Genomic DNA, 17,262 nt, shown 5'->3' with positions numbered 1-17,262 from the left:
TAGTTTCATTTGTCAGTAGCAGAAACTGGAGATAACACTATCTATAAGAATCCACATCCTACAGTTTAGGGTGTAAAGAGAAACTGAACATTATCAAATTCATCTTTTGTGTATAGTCCCGCCGCCTCCTGCTCCTGCTGGCTTTAAACATTCCTTTGTTCTCCTTTTCTTTCCAAAGCCTGAGCCTGGGACTTCGCACCAACCCTAAGATGCCATGTTGGGCTACTCCCGAGTCCCGTCAAAGAATGGAAACGACATTTACTCATGTTGACATGATCTTTTTCATCTTTCAAATTGATTGGAAAAGCACATTTTTTAATTACTTGAGAGACTGCCGTTTTCCTGTTTGGAAACCAAGTCATGATCATTGTAAACTAGATTTAACTTGGAATGTTTAGGATGTGGGTGGCTAATTCCTGCCACAATTCAGAGGAGACAAAATGTGAACACAGAAAATAAAATAGAACAAGTACTGACTGTACAATTAGGAGCTTATTTATCCAGCCTCAGCTGAGAGTATTTTTTTACACAGCTAAGTTTTGAAGATAACATAATGTGTCCCATGTAATCCTAAACTTTTTAAAAATGAAAGCAGTCATTGATGGATATTTATTTAGAACATTTCAGAGGTTTCTCTCGCTTCTGAAACTATGGCCATTGGGCATACTTGGTCCTTTCCTGAAGCATCAGCGTCATGCTGTGACTTCTCGTTACCGTACTGGGCTAGCACACTGAGCAGTCTCTGTCCTTCACTGTGTTTATGCTCCCCATAAACCCCCACCCCACGATTTAGTACCAGGTATTCTGGATATTGATTCCTTCTATCTCTTTCTCCTTGTCAGAATCGATCACCTCTCCCTTCCTTTGGGGCAGGTGCATGCGGTAGAGTGGGAGTGGGGAGGGCAGGACCTTTAAGTCAGTGTGACCAACCATGCACTCTGGACTCACTGGGTGGTAGACAGGACCCTACAACACTTCCTGCCTCACCTCACTCTTGACCTTGCCCTTTCATTCTAGTGCCAAGGCTCTTTCTTTTGTTCATTACTGTTTACATGAGACTGTATTAGCGATGAATCTTGTCTTGCAGGACTGTTACCCCTTTTGGCAATTATTTGAAAAACAATGATAATAAATATAATAGTTGTATTAATAACAGTGGGAAAAGAATGATGAAATCTTCCACTTAGGCCAATGTTTCATACATAGTATAACCACGTAGAAACCTTATTTTCTTTATTCTGGCCTTTTATTTTGATTTTTTCCTTTGACTCAAACCAACTTCACCTGGCACCCTGACTCACCTATCTCCCTCTCCTTTGCTGAATCATTAAGCCCCCAGGACAATGGGGTTCTGGTCAGCATCCAGCAGTCTTAGAAACAAGGTCCTGAGTCTACTGGCTATTGTGAAAGGGCTTTCAACCAAACTGCACATAGTATCTCAGCCTCAGTTAGGTTTTAGCTCTGGACCCAGGGAAGCAAAAAGAAGAAATCTTTGTGAAATTTGGCAGAACAACTCCATAGCTGACATCAGGACCAAATGCAATGATCAGTAGCACCCACCACTCAGTAGAGACAATAACCCTGACTCTTTTAGTCTCATGATTAGTGATTTTGCCCTGTGTAATCCATCCCCCAAAAGGCACCAGGAAGCCAGTCTCTAAGCATGAACTACCTGTGACTCTGGGCGTCACACTATGTCCTTCATAAATCCTTACTTTCTTGGCTGCAAACTCTTGTTTCTGTCTTGCTGGGCTTTGATGCGCACCGGCATACAGACCCCTTCTGTCCAGTAACCGTGGTGTCTTCTGTTAAAGTAACTGCACAAAAGGTCATCTTAGTTCCATCGTATGATTGAGGACAATAAGGTTCAGAGAATTCATCTTAGGTCTCTTCAACTCCAAAGATCATGTTCATTGCTCTGAATCACTTCTTAGGAACTAGACTAGAATAATGTAGCCTTATTTCCGCCCCAGATACACAGCCCCAAACCCCAGCTGGTGGCTGAGTCTTGGTGGGCTGGTGGCTTAATGCCTGGGCACACCACAATCTTTTGAAGAAGTTTGACAACTGTCAGCACTTCTATATTCAGCAGGGACATTATTCTAATTGCCTGCTCCCTGTTCCTGCTGGAGCAGGGCAAGCAAAAATACACTGCTTCTGGTCAAAGGCCATTGCAAGCTCAGATGAGCAAGTTCTTTAGACTTCTGCATGCGGTGGCTGAACAGTGAATGATGAAGATATGAGCATCTCTTCTCCGAGCAGGTCCTATAAGCTTCATAGATTATTGAATCAGGTACTGTCGTCTCCTTCTGGTTCTGCAGAAGTTGTTTCTGTTGCTTTCCAGGACTTGGCTGTCTTGAGAATATTAAACTTGCAAATGAGTGATCTCCAGTTAGATGAGGTATTATTATGTTATTTCAAATTTGTTTACTCATGGAAATGGTCTGGGGAGCAGTTATGGATCTTGTCTCACGTTACCATGGGGTTGAACTTGAAGCATAGTTGGGGGCACGCCCAATATCCCCATTCCTCCATCACCCAGGGTACACTGTGTATTCCTAAACAAAAAAAAAAAGTTGGGAGATAATGAACCAAAACAAACAACAAAAACACTCGTGGAGGGGCTGTGGAAACTCAAACAATGTCTGAAAGTCCTGTGATCCACTCTTTTCTAGTAATAACTAACAAACATGTAGGGGATACGTACCATGTGTCTGGTACTGTGCCAAGCCCTGACAGGGATCTTAGATCTTCGTGAGTACTCATCCATTTAACAGGTAAGGGAACCAAGGCTTTAAATATTTGCTTAATAGTAAATGTCCCAACAGGGATTTAATCTTGGCAATCTGCTTCCTGAGCTTTTGCCCAACTGCTGCAATTAAGAATAAGACAGATTCATTCTGACCCGAGAACAGCACAATCAAACATAGAAGCTATGATACTAATGGAAAGCATAAGTTATCCACGCACCCTGCAGGAAGCTGCTGATGAGGAAGCTGCCTTCGAGAGAAGTGAAGCAGAATTTTCTGATGCATCTAAATGTCCCAACAAAACAGTAATCTGCTTTTGAACTGCACCAGTGCTAAAGGCAGGAAAAGGAAGAAAAAGAAGGGCTTGACAACAGCACCTGGATTTTTTGAATGAAAGAACAGTGTGCTGGTTTCCAAAGTGATTAATTGTGCGACTCAATAACTGTCAGCAAGTGGGAAGGATACCTGGAAGCAGGAGGCTACTATAAGTGGGAATGAAGAGAAAGACTGAAAGAAGAGAACTCATCAAATCAGATGTGGAACAAAGAGGCTGTGGCTAATGATCAAAATAGAACGAAATCCCAAGGTCTTGAGTAGAAGTTGCACTGGAAGAGGCAGAGGTGCAAGTTGACGGAGGGCAACTGGGCCTCAGGGAGAATGATTTCACTGTGTTCTCTTGCCTGTGGTTTAGTCAAGAAAGCACTGATTAACTCCCTCCTAGCCATTTTAATTGGGTTTATACCTGAGGGGATTTACCTATCTCAAAATAGACAAGGAAAAAGATTCTCACTAATCCCTGCTCAGCAAAATGGCCAAATCCATGACCTGGTTTTACTCAACTTGGGGCTAAATTCTGAGTTGTTCTTAGGGGCTGGGGTGAGGGGTTCTCTTCCTTTGAGGTCACTTTCACTTGGGAATAATTGCTGAGCCTCTGCAAAGTTTACAAAGAAGATCAACAGGATTTAGAATTTGATGATGACACTGATGATGGTGATAATGATGAGGGGGAGGGGGAGGAGAAAGAAGAGAAAGAGGAAAAGGAAGAGGAGAAGAAGGAGGAGTCGATTTTTATTCCTTATTGATTGATTGCTTCATTCCACCAATCACTGAGGTCCCACGTAAAGGTCGTCCTGCAGCTTAAATAACTGGATGGAACTTTCTTCCCTCTGCTTGGTCTCCAGGCTCTTTCCATCACTAGACTGCACAGAATACCCTGGTGGTGCAGGCAGGAGCAACAGACTCTGAGGCAGCTGTACTCCCCCAGCTTGCTGATCATGCCCAAGTTTGCACGCTTGCCCAGAAGGCAGGTGGCTGCGAGGTGGCCAGGCTGTAAGTCTCTGTGGATTTGACATCAAGTGGCAGCAGGCCGTCCTCTCTGAGCCTGGACAGCACATCCAGGTTGAAAGAGTGTCCTAGGATGAAGGACTCATTCTTGGTGGACCCGAGGTAACCTCTTTTCTAGGGACATTTTGGTGTTAACCAGTATCTCCTGTCAGATAAGGGCAGATGTTACGTCAGAGAGCAACAGAGGGAGCCAGTCGCGCTTCCATCTACCACTTCTATGCTTTACAGCCAATTTGGACAGGTGAACACTTCACACAGTAAACATAGGACATTTTTTAAAAATCTCTTATCATCAAATTCATTACATTTTAAAATGTTTTACATACCTGTCAAAATGCAATTTATATTATAACCTGAAACAGTCTGCTAAGAGTGCCAGCTGCCTTCTGAAGCCGTCATTCAAGGAAATATCACAGATTTGCCTGTGAGAGACACACCAGCTCTCAAAGGGGATTTTCCAGGATGGCTTCACCACACCCACCCACATGCCAAAAATTTTTTTGGTGTAAATCCACCTTTGGAATATACAAGGCTTACTTGGCCCAGACTTGACATTTGGAATTGGTAATAAGCTCAGGCTCTGGCTGAATTCAAACCCTGGTTCTGCCACTTACTAGCTGTGAATCTTTGAACAAGTCACTTCACTTCTTTGTGCCTCGGCTTTCTCGTCTGTAAAATGGAGAGAACTACTTTGAAGGGTGCCGTGTAAACGAACCAATACATAGACCTGTGCGCCCAGCACACAGTGAGTGCTAGGGAAGGGCTGGCTTTATTATTATTCATTGAGCACCAACCACACTGTGGGCACTGGACATCTAGTGAACCAAGTAAAGACAATCTGAGCTCTATAGAAAGAGGAAGACGTCACTTAAAAAATGAAATTCATCAGAAGGTAATTTCAGCTTGTGTCTTAGAAAGGAAACCCACAGGATGCAGTGATAAGGACTGAGGTTCAGGGCTGAGAGGCAAGGCCCCTCAGGGGAGGCTTCTCTTGGGCGGAGTCAAGTTGAAACTGAGAGTGGAGGCTGAGAGAGGGGAGACGGAGCCCCTGTTATTACCATTAGCAGAGGCAGCATCACATGTATCCTCTTAGTGATTTTATAACCCAGATTCTACATTGGTCTTTTATTTTCCTCCCACCAGTATCTTGACAGGTATCAAGGATGATCCCCATTTTACAGCACATACTACCAAGACTCAGAGAGGTTAAGCAACTCACTCACAATCACACAGCTTCCCCCTGGCAGAGGCATGATAGCAGCATGTGTCTGTCTGCCTCCAGAGCTCACCGTGAGCCTTCTGCCGCCCTCCGCTGCCTGCCTTCCCACAGGCTGACACTGGGGACAAGGATCTACTTCAATTTGGGCCACATTGCTCAGTGCAAACACTGTCAGTTTTTTATAAATTAACTCAACTCCAGAGAGGGATCTTCTTAGTTTGGATGGTCAAAGAGCTCTGTGTCTGAGCCCCCATCTTTCACTTGACCAGACTGATAACTGACTGACAGTTTCTAGGTTGACAGGCCCCAGGTGCAGTCTCTATTTCAGAGGGTGAGCCAGGCAGGCAGGCTACAGACGTGCCCCGCCTCCACCTGCCAATGTCAAAATAATGTGGGCATTCCTCTGAGGTGCCAACTCCTAGGCTAGGATCCCGGAAGCCTTTGCTCTTCTTCAGAGAGTGGTTGTCAGGTGCTCTGGTGCTCTGTGAGTGCTGGGCATGCTTGGGAGGGCAGACGAGTTACTTTCTCATACCCAGTGCCCACCTTCTCCAAGCTCAGAGCCCGTTCATGGCTCCGTTGGGGAGCGGTGAGCCATCCTCTGCTGTGTGCACATTGCTAATCCTTCATGTTGGGTAATGGGTCAGTGTGATCATGTTCACTTTTTGTTTTTCAACAAAATTTCCTGTAAAGTCTCATCCGCTGAAAAAGCCTTCCCCGCACCATTGTAATCAATACAATCCCTCTTATTGGTGTCATTGCTGTCATTTCACTTGGACTTTGCAAAGGGAGGAAGGAAACAAATGTACTCCACCTACCCTCCTGAACTAGAAGTCAACATATCTGGACTCCTAATGTGGCGGAGACCACATTCTTCTGGAATGGGACATGTGGGTGCAATGAGGAGCCAGTTCCCAGAGGCTCCTGAACCTTTGTGTTTTGGAAGCGGGCACAAAGGTGTGGTTAGTTGAATCCGAGGGATTTAGAACCTTTCTCTGGGGAGGTGACAATTCACTTGAGACGTTGTTCGTGGGGTATGGTTTTCCCAGGCAAGATCTTTTACATTCAAAATCTCAACCATACATTTCTCTTCACAGATAAGTTCTAATCATGGTCTTATTAACCTCTTGTCATAGCAACCGGCAACTCCAGGGTGTTGAGCAATGAGACGAAACTAGAGAGGGTCAGGGATATCCAAGAAGCAGGGAAGGCTGACCTTGTTACTCTTCATTTCTCAATTAAAGTATTTTTATCTGAGCTCATGTTTGTTTCAACAAGATGGCATCGTTACCAGCAGTGGCTTTCAGTGCACTTGCCCTATGAAGACGGCAGAAAACCTCCCTCCCTCCACGTAGGCTGGTCACAATGCTTGAAGAGACTCAGAGGCCTCGGCATGTGTCCTTTGGGTGAGAGAGAACTGTGGGCTCCACCTCCATCGTGTCCAGTCAGGGCCCAACTCAACCCAGTCTGCTTTCAAGGCATGTTTAGACATCTAGCTCTTACATAATTTAACAAAGCTGGGGGAGTCCAACACTTTCAACAGACATTATTTATTTAAATTAAAGAAGGATTTCCCTCGTCCATTGTAGAAAGGTCTTTGGATGCATTATTCCAATGGCAGAAGTGTCAACACCTAGAATCAAAAAATTCTTAGTCCAAAAAAAATTGAAAACAGCTCTAAAAACTAAACGTATTTGCCAGGATTTATGGAAAAGAAAGGACCATTGGGTGAGTGGTCATTTGAGACAGGAGTGAAGGATATTTTGGTGATTTTGTATCTGTTTTATGAGTCTTTCTTTTTTGTTGTTTTTTTCATGTCCCCCATTTACTCTTCAAAACTCTTTACTTTTTCTTTCTATATTTAACTTTCTCCCAGGTATACCTTAACTTATCAATACTATTTCTCTTCACTCTTCCTTCCACTTCTATCTACACGAAGGCTACTTCGTGTCTGCACAACGCTGCCATCTCTGCTTTGAAAACAAGAAAGTTTTATCACTGTACATAAATTTAAGATTCCATAAGTGCTGAATGAATGGGCAAATGTAATATCATGCCTATGTGTATATACACACACAAATGTATACAACATATGCAAATTTATCTATGTGGATACATATACACAAACATACATACATCATACATATGTATATATACATATAGGCATATTTCATTTAATATCTCAGAATGAAATCTAGTTCCTAGCACTTTCTTGGAAAATTTGGTCTTACAAAATGATAGTGACATTATTTTCTCATCTATGATAATAAATTAAAAATCTTCTAGCATTTTATATTTACTAAATATCTTAGTGAATTGTGAAATAAGAACCAGTTAGGGGAAGGAGGCAGATGAGAACAAAGGAGACTCTCCAAAAGTTATTAATTAGTAAGGATATGCATATCTGATGCTTAAGAGCCAAATCAATACTCATATTATTAATACTGCAGGTGAAAATAGCAGATATTTGTGAAGAGTTTATTCCTCTTTTTAAAATATATTTTCTGTATCTACCTATATGCTAAATATGAGGGGGGAAGGCCTTCTGTCTGGGTTGATTTCTACCTCTTCCCCTATTATACCCCACCCACCCGGCTCAATTTACTAAGGAACATGTACAGTTCAGAACCGATTCCCTTTCTTGCAATTTTGCTGCCTAGTTGAAATTTTTCATAAGAAAATATTGGACTCTATGTCCAATTGTTAGTCCCTGTTTTTCATCCTTTCGGTCTCTTGTTGACGAGGTAACTGTGGTGTGCACTGAGTTCCCAAGAAAGTAATTCTTGGAGGTCCCTTTCCTTGATGACAGAAGTTGAACGAGAAGGAGAGAGAATACTGAGAGGCCCCCAGCAGTCCATCAATAATGGGGATGAATTCCTCAGAGGCAAAGAGGGCATCAGTGGTAATACAACTCCAATAGCTAGAAAGCATCTCATTCGTTTCCCCAAAGACTTTGGCACCTGCCAAAACATCTGACTCCAAAAGCCACCCTAGAGGTTAGCCAGACTTAGCGAGGGGAGGCTGGAAAGGAGTCTGGGAAGAGAAGTGCATCTTCTCTGCCAAGCCGTGCTGCATGATGGAGGGACCCAGCTTCCCGCTTGGTCCTGTTGCCGGCTGGAGCTGGTGGACTGCTTAAGCATTCAATCAGTGCCTTGCTGCCTTTGAGTTACTCGGTCATGGGCAGAGAACCGGGGCCTAAGGAGATGGTTGGAGAGGGTTCTCTCATGGGCATCGGAGGAGGTGGGGGAGGGTAGGCACTGAGATGCAGGCCGTTTGAAGGGGCAGTCATACTTGAAAAGACATCTCTATAATCACGGAAGCCCACTCTGTGCCGGGTCCCTGGTGGATACCATTTATATAGACAGTCAATACACATAGGCCAGACAGGCTAAATTGTAGCCTCTGTTCAGTAAATGCCCTAGTTGTTCAGAGTAAAAACAGTTTAGATTAGCACCCGGGCTCTCTGACAAAGGTCCGCAGGGAGTGAGGGGACTTGCCAGCACCATTAGCATTTTTTTCTTCTTTTTCCAGCAACACTAAAATATGTTTGCTCAAAACAGAGGGAGATGAGAAACTATTGGCAGCCAGTACCTCTTGAAAGAAACAAAAATGTTTTACTTCTCTGGCAAACATACTAATTAAAACGGTGTTGTATTGTGACAGATTACTGAGCAATTAATGCCTAATTGGGCATTATGCTAGTTGCTTCTGTGAAACCAAGTTTACTGGGGCGGGAGTGGCCGAGCCTTAAAGCAAAACAAGTCTTCTCCAAACTTCCTGTAGCACCCTCCACACTGAGGAGCCCAGAAACCAAAGAAAATATTTTCACTCTGACTCTCAGAGTTACCCTGGGAGCATTGGCTTGACAGAAAGATCCTGACATTGCAAACCCTACTGGGGATTTCATACTTCCCTCATTTATAAGCAAAATCCATTTTCCGCAAGATATTTTTAGTGCAAGCATCCCCTGCCGCCCTCTTCTGTTACAGTAGACCATTAGACCTTGAAGCCAGGCCAAGCAGGTCACGTGACTTCTAAGCATCTCTCTGGCTGCCTCCTAAGTGACTGGTCTTGCAGGAGGTAGGGAATACTAGACTCTTAGCCACCAAACTCCTTCCTGAAGACTTGAATTCCTATTGATAGGATGTGAAAATGCCTGACAGCTGCGTTTTCTAAGAGGTCAGCTTGAGTGGCTCAGTCAGCTGAGTGACCTACGTAATAGACGCTTTTAGCCCTGCAAGCCGCCTATGTAAATATAAAAATGTATTAGGCTGCAGAACCGCATGTGTGGGAACAGAACAACCACACCATTGAAAGGAAATCACAGGCTCGCATGGGTCTGGTTAATGTGTGCATACTTTTGATAATTCGTTTTGATTCAGTGGGTGCCACATTTCAGATGAGTCGATTCCGTTTCTGGAACTTAAGAGCTGTGGAAAGTAAAACCCCAATCACTTAGTGAGGTATCTAGCAAAATTTCCTTCCGGAAGTGTTTACATTTTTAAAAAAATCATTTTCAACTCTTTACATGACACTCATTTGCCTTGGAAAAAAATGTCAGTGTGAAGTCAGATTTTCAGTTGTTTAGTTTGAAAAAGTGATTTATTTGAATGTCTGAATAGGAAAGATATATTTATTCAGAGCTCTGAAAGGAGAATGGAACAGAATTGTTGTAATGAACAGGAAACATGCTCTCGAAATGAACTGAGAAATCCTCTCTGGTCGAAATGCTCTAATATTCCTGAGTGCGTTCAGTTTCAGTGGCTCCAATCTTTCCCATCTCTGCATCCAAGCTATTTGGCGCTGATCAGATGATCAGAGCTCAAGGAAGTGATTGGAGCCTGAGCTGGCTGCAGCTGCAATGTAGGCTGTGTTCAGGGACAAGGAGCCACTGTTTTGCAAACATAGCATCAACATAGAAGTTATTTTGTAGGCTCCAGGATGCAGCAATGGGCTGCACTGCCAGCATTGTTCTGCTGCAAGCTTTTCGTTCTGTGGTCCAGAGGAGCTGTCCACACATTTGTAGCCGAGGCCAGGAGGAGGAACCATCCCACGAAATTTTGCCTCTGGAAAGTGACGATGAAATGAGCAGACCCAGAACCCTCGTTATAATGGTATGGTATCTGTGGCAAAGTGGCCTCACTTGATTGAACTGTTTTTATAGAAGGAGGTTACGATTTAGGGCTTTGGTGTGCTCAGCTTCAGATCATGAAATGTGTGACCTAGAGTTTACTACTGTGCTTTATTGTTTGGGGGAAACCTTTTAAAACTCTGTCTATTATTCAAGGAGATGATTTTCTTTATCTTACATCTGTCACCAAAATGTGCAGTTTATCAGTCTATTACAAATTCTTTACTGACTGACATTATATATACTATTACTAACTTGTGCAGGAAAAAAAGTGAAAATTTTGCAGTTGGTTTAATTAAGTTGATTTTATTTTATATTTCTAATTTGAAAGAAGAGCCCCAAGCAGATATTTTTACATCACATGTAACCCATCAAGTGGGATAGATGCTGGTGGTTACAGCTCTAACTTCAAGGTAGTTAGAGCTTTTACTTCTGACTTTGCAACAGAAATGTCTCCCCAAAGGGCTTAACTTCGGCACCCAATCAGAATAAAGTTTTTGAGAATTTTGTGGAATTCATGGTGCTCTAATTAGAAAGCTGTTTCTCACCCCTTGTCTAATTACATTTTTTATTTATGCTTTAATTATGATAGACAGTGTTACTCCCACATCGTGCATCTGTTGGATCGGCAAGAGTAAAGTAGATGATAAAGCTTTCCCTTACTTTAGGTTCAGGGAAATATCTGCTTAGTCACTGAAATTCCACGTTAGGATGGAAGTGGTGTGCTAAAGTTTCCAAAATTGGGGAGGCATTGAAGTCCGGGTGGTTTCAGTACAATCGACTTTTATTTTCTCTTAGATTTCAGTGTTCGGATATCAAGGATGTAGTAAATAATGAATGAAGAGTACCTGTTACACTAAAAGTTTTCAAATGAAAGTCATTTGGCTCAGGCTGTGCCTCTGAGTGACAGAATACTAAACCATAATATTTTATGCTTACTTCTTTAACAGATCAATATTTGGTTTTTGAAAAGTGATACTGTTCTTGAACTATTTGGCTATGATTATCTCCAGGAGGAAACACTAAGTAGGAATAATTTCTTACTCATTAGTCTTACAAGTTTTCACAAATTAAATTTGAAAAGATTTGAGACCTCTGTTTTCAAGTTGGACTCTTGTTAGCATTAACACATTCTGTTTCTCTGTGTAGGATTCATACCGTCTCAATCATTAAAAGTCATTTTTTCCTAAGTTTACTAATTAGACTATAAACTCTTGCAGCTAGAAATTTGCAAAAAGAAGTTGTATCTCAGAGTAACTGAGAAATAAAAAATAATTAATTCACTTAATAGCAGTGCCTTGTTTTTTCAAAGCTTTTTATATTTTTACAGTACCTTTATGGACATCACAGGAAGTGATGATGAATTTACTGATGAAGAAAACAGGGTTTTACAAAGATTGAATATCTTGTTTATGTCACACAGGGTCTAAATGACAGAGCCTGAAGCCGTACTTAAATCCAGGATCCCAAAAGCCGGTATACTGTCAACCTCATTCACACCTCTTAGGAAATAATGATAAAACTGAGTTTTCATGAGAAGTCTTATGGGAATCTTGGACTACTCAGAGGCACAGGCTCATACAAAGTTATCGTGTACCTTGAAAGTTCCCTCTGGGCCACTCCAAAATTCCTCCATTCAACAACCATTTATTGCTGACGTACTATAGTCAGCCACTGTTCTAGGTACTTGGAGTCCACCAGTGAAAAACCCTGTCCAAGGCTGTGCCTAAGTTGCAGAGTTTTATGGAGACAGTATATCTTGCAAATCCTGTTGTTATGGAAATGCTATAGTAGGGCCATGATGCTGAGTGCATGGGTTTCAGTTGGTGGAGCTATTTCATAATTTCCACGTTGGTGGTTTGAGAACTTGAGTTCACTTAGGAGTTCTTATTTATACAAATGGTTGGGCACTTGGCCCCCAAAGACTGTTTCAGGGTCTGGCGTGGAGCCCGGGAACATGCGTTTTTAGCAAGCACCTCTGGGTGATTCTGAGAAGTATGGCTTTGGAAACTGGTAATCCAAACTCTCCCCCCCTTATCTCCCTTTAACCTGATATGCTAATATTCTCCCTGTGACTTTACTTTTCTCAACAGACTAATTTTTCTCTCACTTTCTCATCACCCATTATTAGTCACCAACTTGTGTGTGTGTGTGTGTGTGTGTGCATGTATGTGTCAGGTCACAGTCACTAGAGTCAGAGACTCTGGGTGGGAATCCTGACTCCTCACTTATCAGCTGTGTGACCTTCCACATGGTATTTGACATCTGTGCCTCTTTTCCTCAGCTGTGAGATGGACGTAACGGTTCCATCAGCCCAGAGCTGTTGTGGGCGTTTAATGAAGTAAAGTGTATGTTAAGTGGTTAGAATAGTGTCTTAGACATATTAGTAAGATGTTCAATAAAGGAGATTAGGAAAGTCCTAACTGAAAAGTGACATTTGTGGAAAGACCTGCAGGAGGTGAGGGAGTGACCATGTCCTGCTGGGTTGGGAAATGTCTCAGGCTGAGGAACCAGCCAAGGCAAAAGTCCCTACTATGGGAAGAAGCCTGGGGTGAGTAACGAAAAATGGGGAGGCCCCTGGGACTGAGAGCCAGGGAGAAGGTAGTGGAAGGTGAGGTCCTGAGGTTATGAGGGAAGATCATGACAGGCTTGGCAGGCCGTCAGCAAGACTTGGTTTTTTCCAAGACTGAGAAGAGAAGCCATTGGAAGAGCAGGCACAGAAGTTGACAGCATGGGCTCTGGAGCCAGACTGTCAGGGTTCAAGTCCCATCTCCGCCGTTCATTAAGTGTGTGATCTTCACAAATGATTTGACCTCCCCGTGCCTTCATTTCTGCGTTAAGAAAACAGGTTAATGGTGCCTGCCATGGAAGGTTGGTTTGAGAATCCAGGATGTTAATACTGCAAAGAGCTTAGACCAGTGCCTAGTGGACAGCCAGTGCTAGACCGACTCCGGGCGCATTGATTTAGGGGTTCTTGAGCAGGGGAGTGTGACAGGATGCATGGCTGCAGAGGTTCAGGGGTTGAAGCAGGGAGACCATTAACCAGGAAACTATTTCAGTGATTCCAGGAAAAGACCTGGACGGTGGTTGTCGAGGTTGTGAGAAGTGGTGACATTTGGATATATTCCAGCAGGGGGCTCAGGAAGGTTTGCTTACAAATCGAACAGATGAGGGAAAGAAAGAGAGGAATCAAGGATGAAGGTATGGGCTTTTTTGTTTGTTTTATTTGTTTCCTCAGTTTTTGGCCCCAAAACCCAGAAGACCGAGTTGCCATTCAGATGGGAAAGACTGTAGGAGAAAATGCAGTGAGAAAATCTGAGTTCATATGTTATGTGTGAAGTGCCTGTTAGGTCCATACATGGAGAGATGTCAGATAGGAAATTAGACATGCAAGTCCAAGTTCTGAGGAATGAGACAGAATGCCTGGCACAATGTAAATATCACTTAAATTATTGATGAATGAATAGATAATCCTCCTTTTCTATTTTCTATAATACTTACAGTATATAGATCCCTTTGCGGTTAATCATACTTTGAGCTATTTCATATTTTTGGAACATACATTATTTACATATGTGTTTTATGAAGACCAGAGAGGATTAAATTATGGGAACTACTTCAAAGGAAATAACATGATCTCTCTTCTTACTCTATAATAAATACTCTAATTTAATAAAACTTTATAATCATAGGAGTATTAATATGGTTTGCCCAATTCCATCTTTTTGAATGGTTGCGTGAGGAAAAAACAACTTCTAAGAATTCTAATCTTGAGTTCATGTTCTTATTTCATTTTAGTGAGGTTGGATCTTGAATATACTAATATAAGATTCCCTTGGGAAGGGAAGCTTGTGTAATGGAGTGTGATTTTTAAATGGTTTGCCATAGATGGGTGTGATGTGGGGCTAATAGCACAAGGAATCATTGGCAGTCATTTTTCTTTTTCTTTATTGTTGTTCTGTTACAGTTATCCCAATTTCCCCCATTGCTCTCCTCTGCCCCATCCCCCCCGGTCCCTCCATCAATCCCCACCCTGTTATCCATGTCCATGGGTCATTTATACCTGTTCCTTGACTAGACCCTGCCCCTTCTTTCCCCCACACCCCACTCCTCCCCCACTCTGGTCCCTGTCAGTTTGTTCTTTATTTCCATGTCTCTGGGTTTTGTTTTGGTTTTTCTTTGCTTGTTTGTCTTGTTCATTAGGTTTCTGTTATAGGTGAGATCATATGGCATTTCTCTTTTACCACCTGGCTTACTTCACTTAGCATAATGCTCTCCAGTTCCATCCATGCTGTCGTGAAAGGTGGGAGTTCCTTCTTTCTTTCTGCTGCATAGTATTCCACAGTTTTTTGATCCACGCATCTACTGATGGGCACTTAGGCTGTTTCCAGCACTTGGCTGTTGTAAATAATGCTGCTATGAACATAGGGGTGCTTAAGTTCTTTTGAATTGGTGTTTCAGGATTCTTAGGGAAATAAAGGAAAGAATAAACAAATGGGAGTACATCAAATTAAAAAGCTTCTGCACAGCTAAAGAAAACATCATCAGAATGAAAAGGGAACCAACCATATGGGAAAATATATTTACCAATATCTTGGACAAGGGTTTGATCTCCAAAATATATAAAGAACTCATATGACTCAACACCAGGAAGACAAATAATCCAATTAAGAAATAGACAAAGCTCTTTCTTTCTCTCTGCTGCATAGAATTCCATTGTGTAAATATACCATAGTTTTTGGATCCACTCATTTGCTGATGGGCACTTAGGTTGCTTCCAGTACTTGGCTATTGTAAATTGTGCTGCTATGAACATTGGGTGCATAGGTACTTTTGGATTGGTGTTTCAGGGTTCTTAGGGTATAATCCTATGCAGCAGAGAGGAAGAAGGAGCTTATACCCTTTGCAACAGCATGGATGGAACTGGAGAGCATTATGCTAAGTGAAATAAGCCAGGCAGTGAGGGACAAATACCATATGATCTCACCTTTAACTGGAACATAATCAATAGAAGAAAAAAGGAAACAAAATATAACCAGAGACATTGAAGTTAAGAACAATCTAACAATGGTCAGGGGGGAGTGGGGAGGGGACAGTGAGGAGAGGGGATTACAGGAACTACTATAAAGGACACATGGACAAAATCAAGGGGGAGGGTGGAGGTGGGGGAGGGAGGTGGGTTCAGCTGGGGTGGGGTGGAGGGATGGGGAGAAAAGGCATACAACCGTAATTGAATAACAATAAAAATGTTTTTAAAAAGAAAAGAAATAGACAAAGGACCTGAAGGACACTTCTCCAAAGAGGACATACAGAGGGCCCATAGGCATATGAAAGGATGCTGAACATCATTAGTCATCAGAGAGATGCAAATTAAAACCCCAGTGAGACACCACCTCACACTGGTCAGAATGGCCATCATTAACAAATCAACAAACAAGTGCTGGCAGGGATGTGGAGAAAAGGGAACCCTAGTGCAGTGTTGATGGGAATGCAGACTAGCAGGCATTTTCCTTGTGAACTAATTTTGAACTGAATCTCAAAGCCACCAAAAATGGTGAAATTAGTTGAACCTTTTCCTTGGGTATAAGAATTAATTGAGTTTGATCAGAGGATTAGTAATTAGCATCACAAATCTTTGACACAAGGTTTACTAAATTTAAATTACACCCAGCAACATCTCATTTACACCACCTTTCACCTTTCTAGTTCTCCAAATGATTCAAATTTACAAGTGATAAAAAACAAAGAAAATACATACAAAATCTAAAGAAGAAACATTTAAAATTGAAAAGCACTGCAATAATAAAGAAAAGCAGAAAAATTAGGTGTATCTCGGAGATATGTAGAAACTTACACTAAAAACAATGAGCAAATTCAACTAAATGTAGATATATATGGATATAACTATTTATTAAAAATATAGAGAACGACCATGGCCAGTGTGGCTCAGTTGGTTGGAGTGTTGTCCCATAACCGAAAGACTGTAGGTTCGATTTCCTAGTAGATGTGTTTGAGTGAGAGGCCATAGTGTGAAGGTTAAAGACTTTATTACCAAGTAGAAATATGTACTTACAGGTCTAGAAAAAAAATAGGCTCAATAAATGAATAGTAATAAAAAATCCCTTAACTTTCAAAAATAATCAAATAAAAAAAGGCATTGTTGTGCTTGTTTCTGTTTGTTTCTGCACTTTCTGGAAGAGTGGATTATAAGGCTTAACCCCAAGTACCAGGATTCAGTCAATATGATGAACTCTTGTGAAAACTGAGTAACAAAATTGAAGATAAAATGAATCTTTCAGCAACTAAATATGTACACAGTATTTCGTCATGCTTCAACAGATTTCTCTAGACAGTTGTTTTATTCCCTCAGATTGTATTTCCATGGAACTGATTTATTCAGGGGCTAATGTTTAAGATTTTTGAAATCTATTTCCCATAACTTACTTTATTCTGCTGAAATGTATTTTATGTTTTAAGACTATGTCCAACAAATTCAATATACATCAGATGAGTTTGGCACAGTCAGATGGTCCAAACATTGGAAGTTCAGAAGACCGCTGAGGCACAGCTGCGCCTTGCATTGGATAGGCGGCCGCTGCCCTGCTTTCATGGAGCTTACAGTCTGGTGGCGGAGACAGAAAGGACTGACAAATGTAAAATTGTAACTATGATCGTTGCTTCAAATGAGAGTTGCATTCCCCCCTAAGACTGTGTCCCTTGAGCCCCCAACTTCATCAGTGCAGTCAAGGAAGGCTTCCTAAGGAAGTGTCAATGGCGCTGAGACCTGGAGAATTAAAAAAAAAAAAAACATGCCACGTGCC

At 42.0% G+C, this 17,262-nt stretch overlaps 1 protein-coding gene across 5 annotated transcripts in view; it reads left to right on the top strand.

Moving 5' to 3' along the window:
- Window positions 1–17,262, top strand: part of DOCK10 (dedicator of cytokinesis 10) — a 227,671-nt gene that overhangs the window by 47,836 nt on the left and 162,573 nt on the right. Inside the window, exon 1 of one of the 5 annotated variants that reach the window (XM_045198211.2) lies at window positions 10,200–10,424. The exons of 2 other annotated variants lie outside the window; for them this stretch is intronic. In XM_045198211.2, coding sequence (XP_045054146.2) covers window positions 10,260–10,424 — 165 coding nt within the window. In that variant the 5' untranslated portion in view covers window positions 10,200–10,259. Of the gene's footprint in view, window positions 1–10,199; window positions 10,425–17,262 lie in introns of those variants that run through there. 2 more of the 5 variants (XM_045198210.2, XM_045198209.3) reach the window with 2 other exon arrangements.

This window comes from Desmodus rotundus, chromosome 2 (assembly GCF_022682495.2).
Source record: "Desmodus rotundus isolate HL8 chromosome 2, HLdesRot8A.1, whole genome shotgun sequence".
In the NCBI taxonomy this organism is placed as follows: Eukaryota; Metazoa; Chordata; class Mammalia; order Chiroptera; family Phyllostomidae; genus Desmodus; species Desmodus rotundus.
This window is presented reverse-complemented; position numbering and strand designations above follow the sequence as displayed.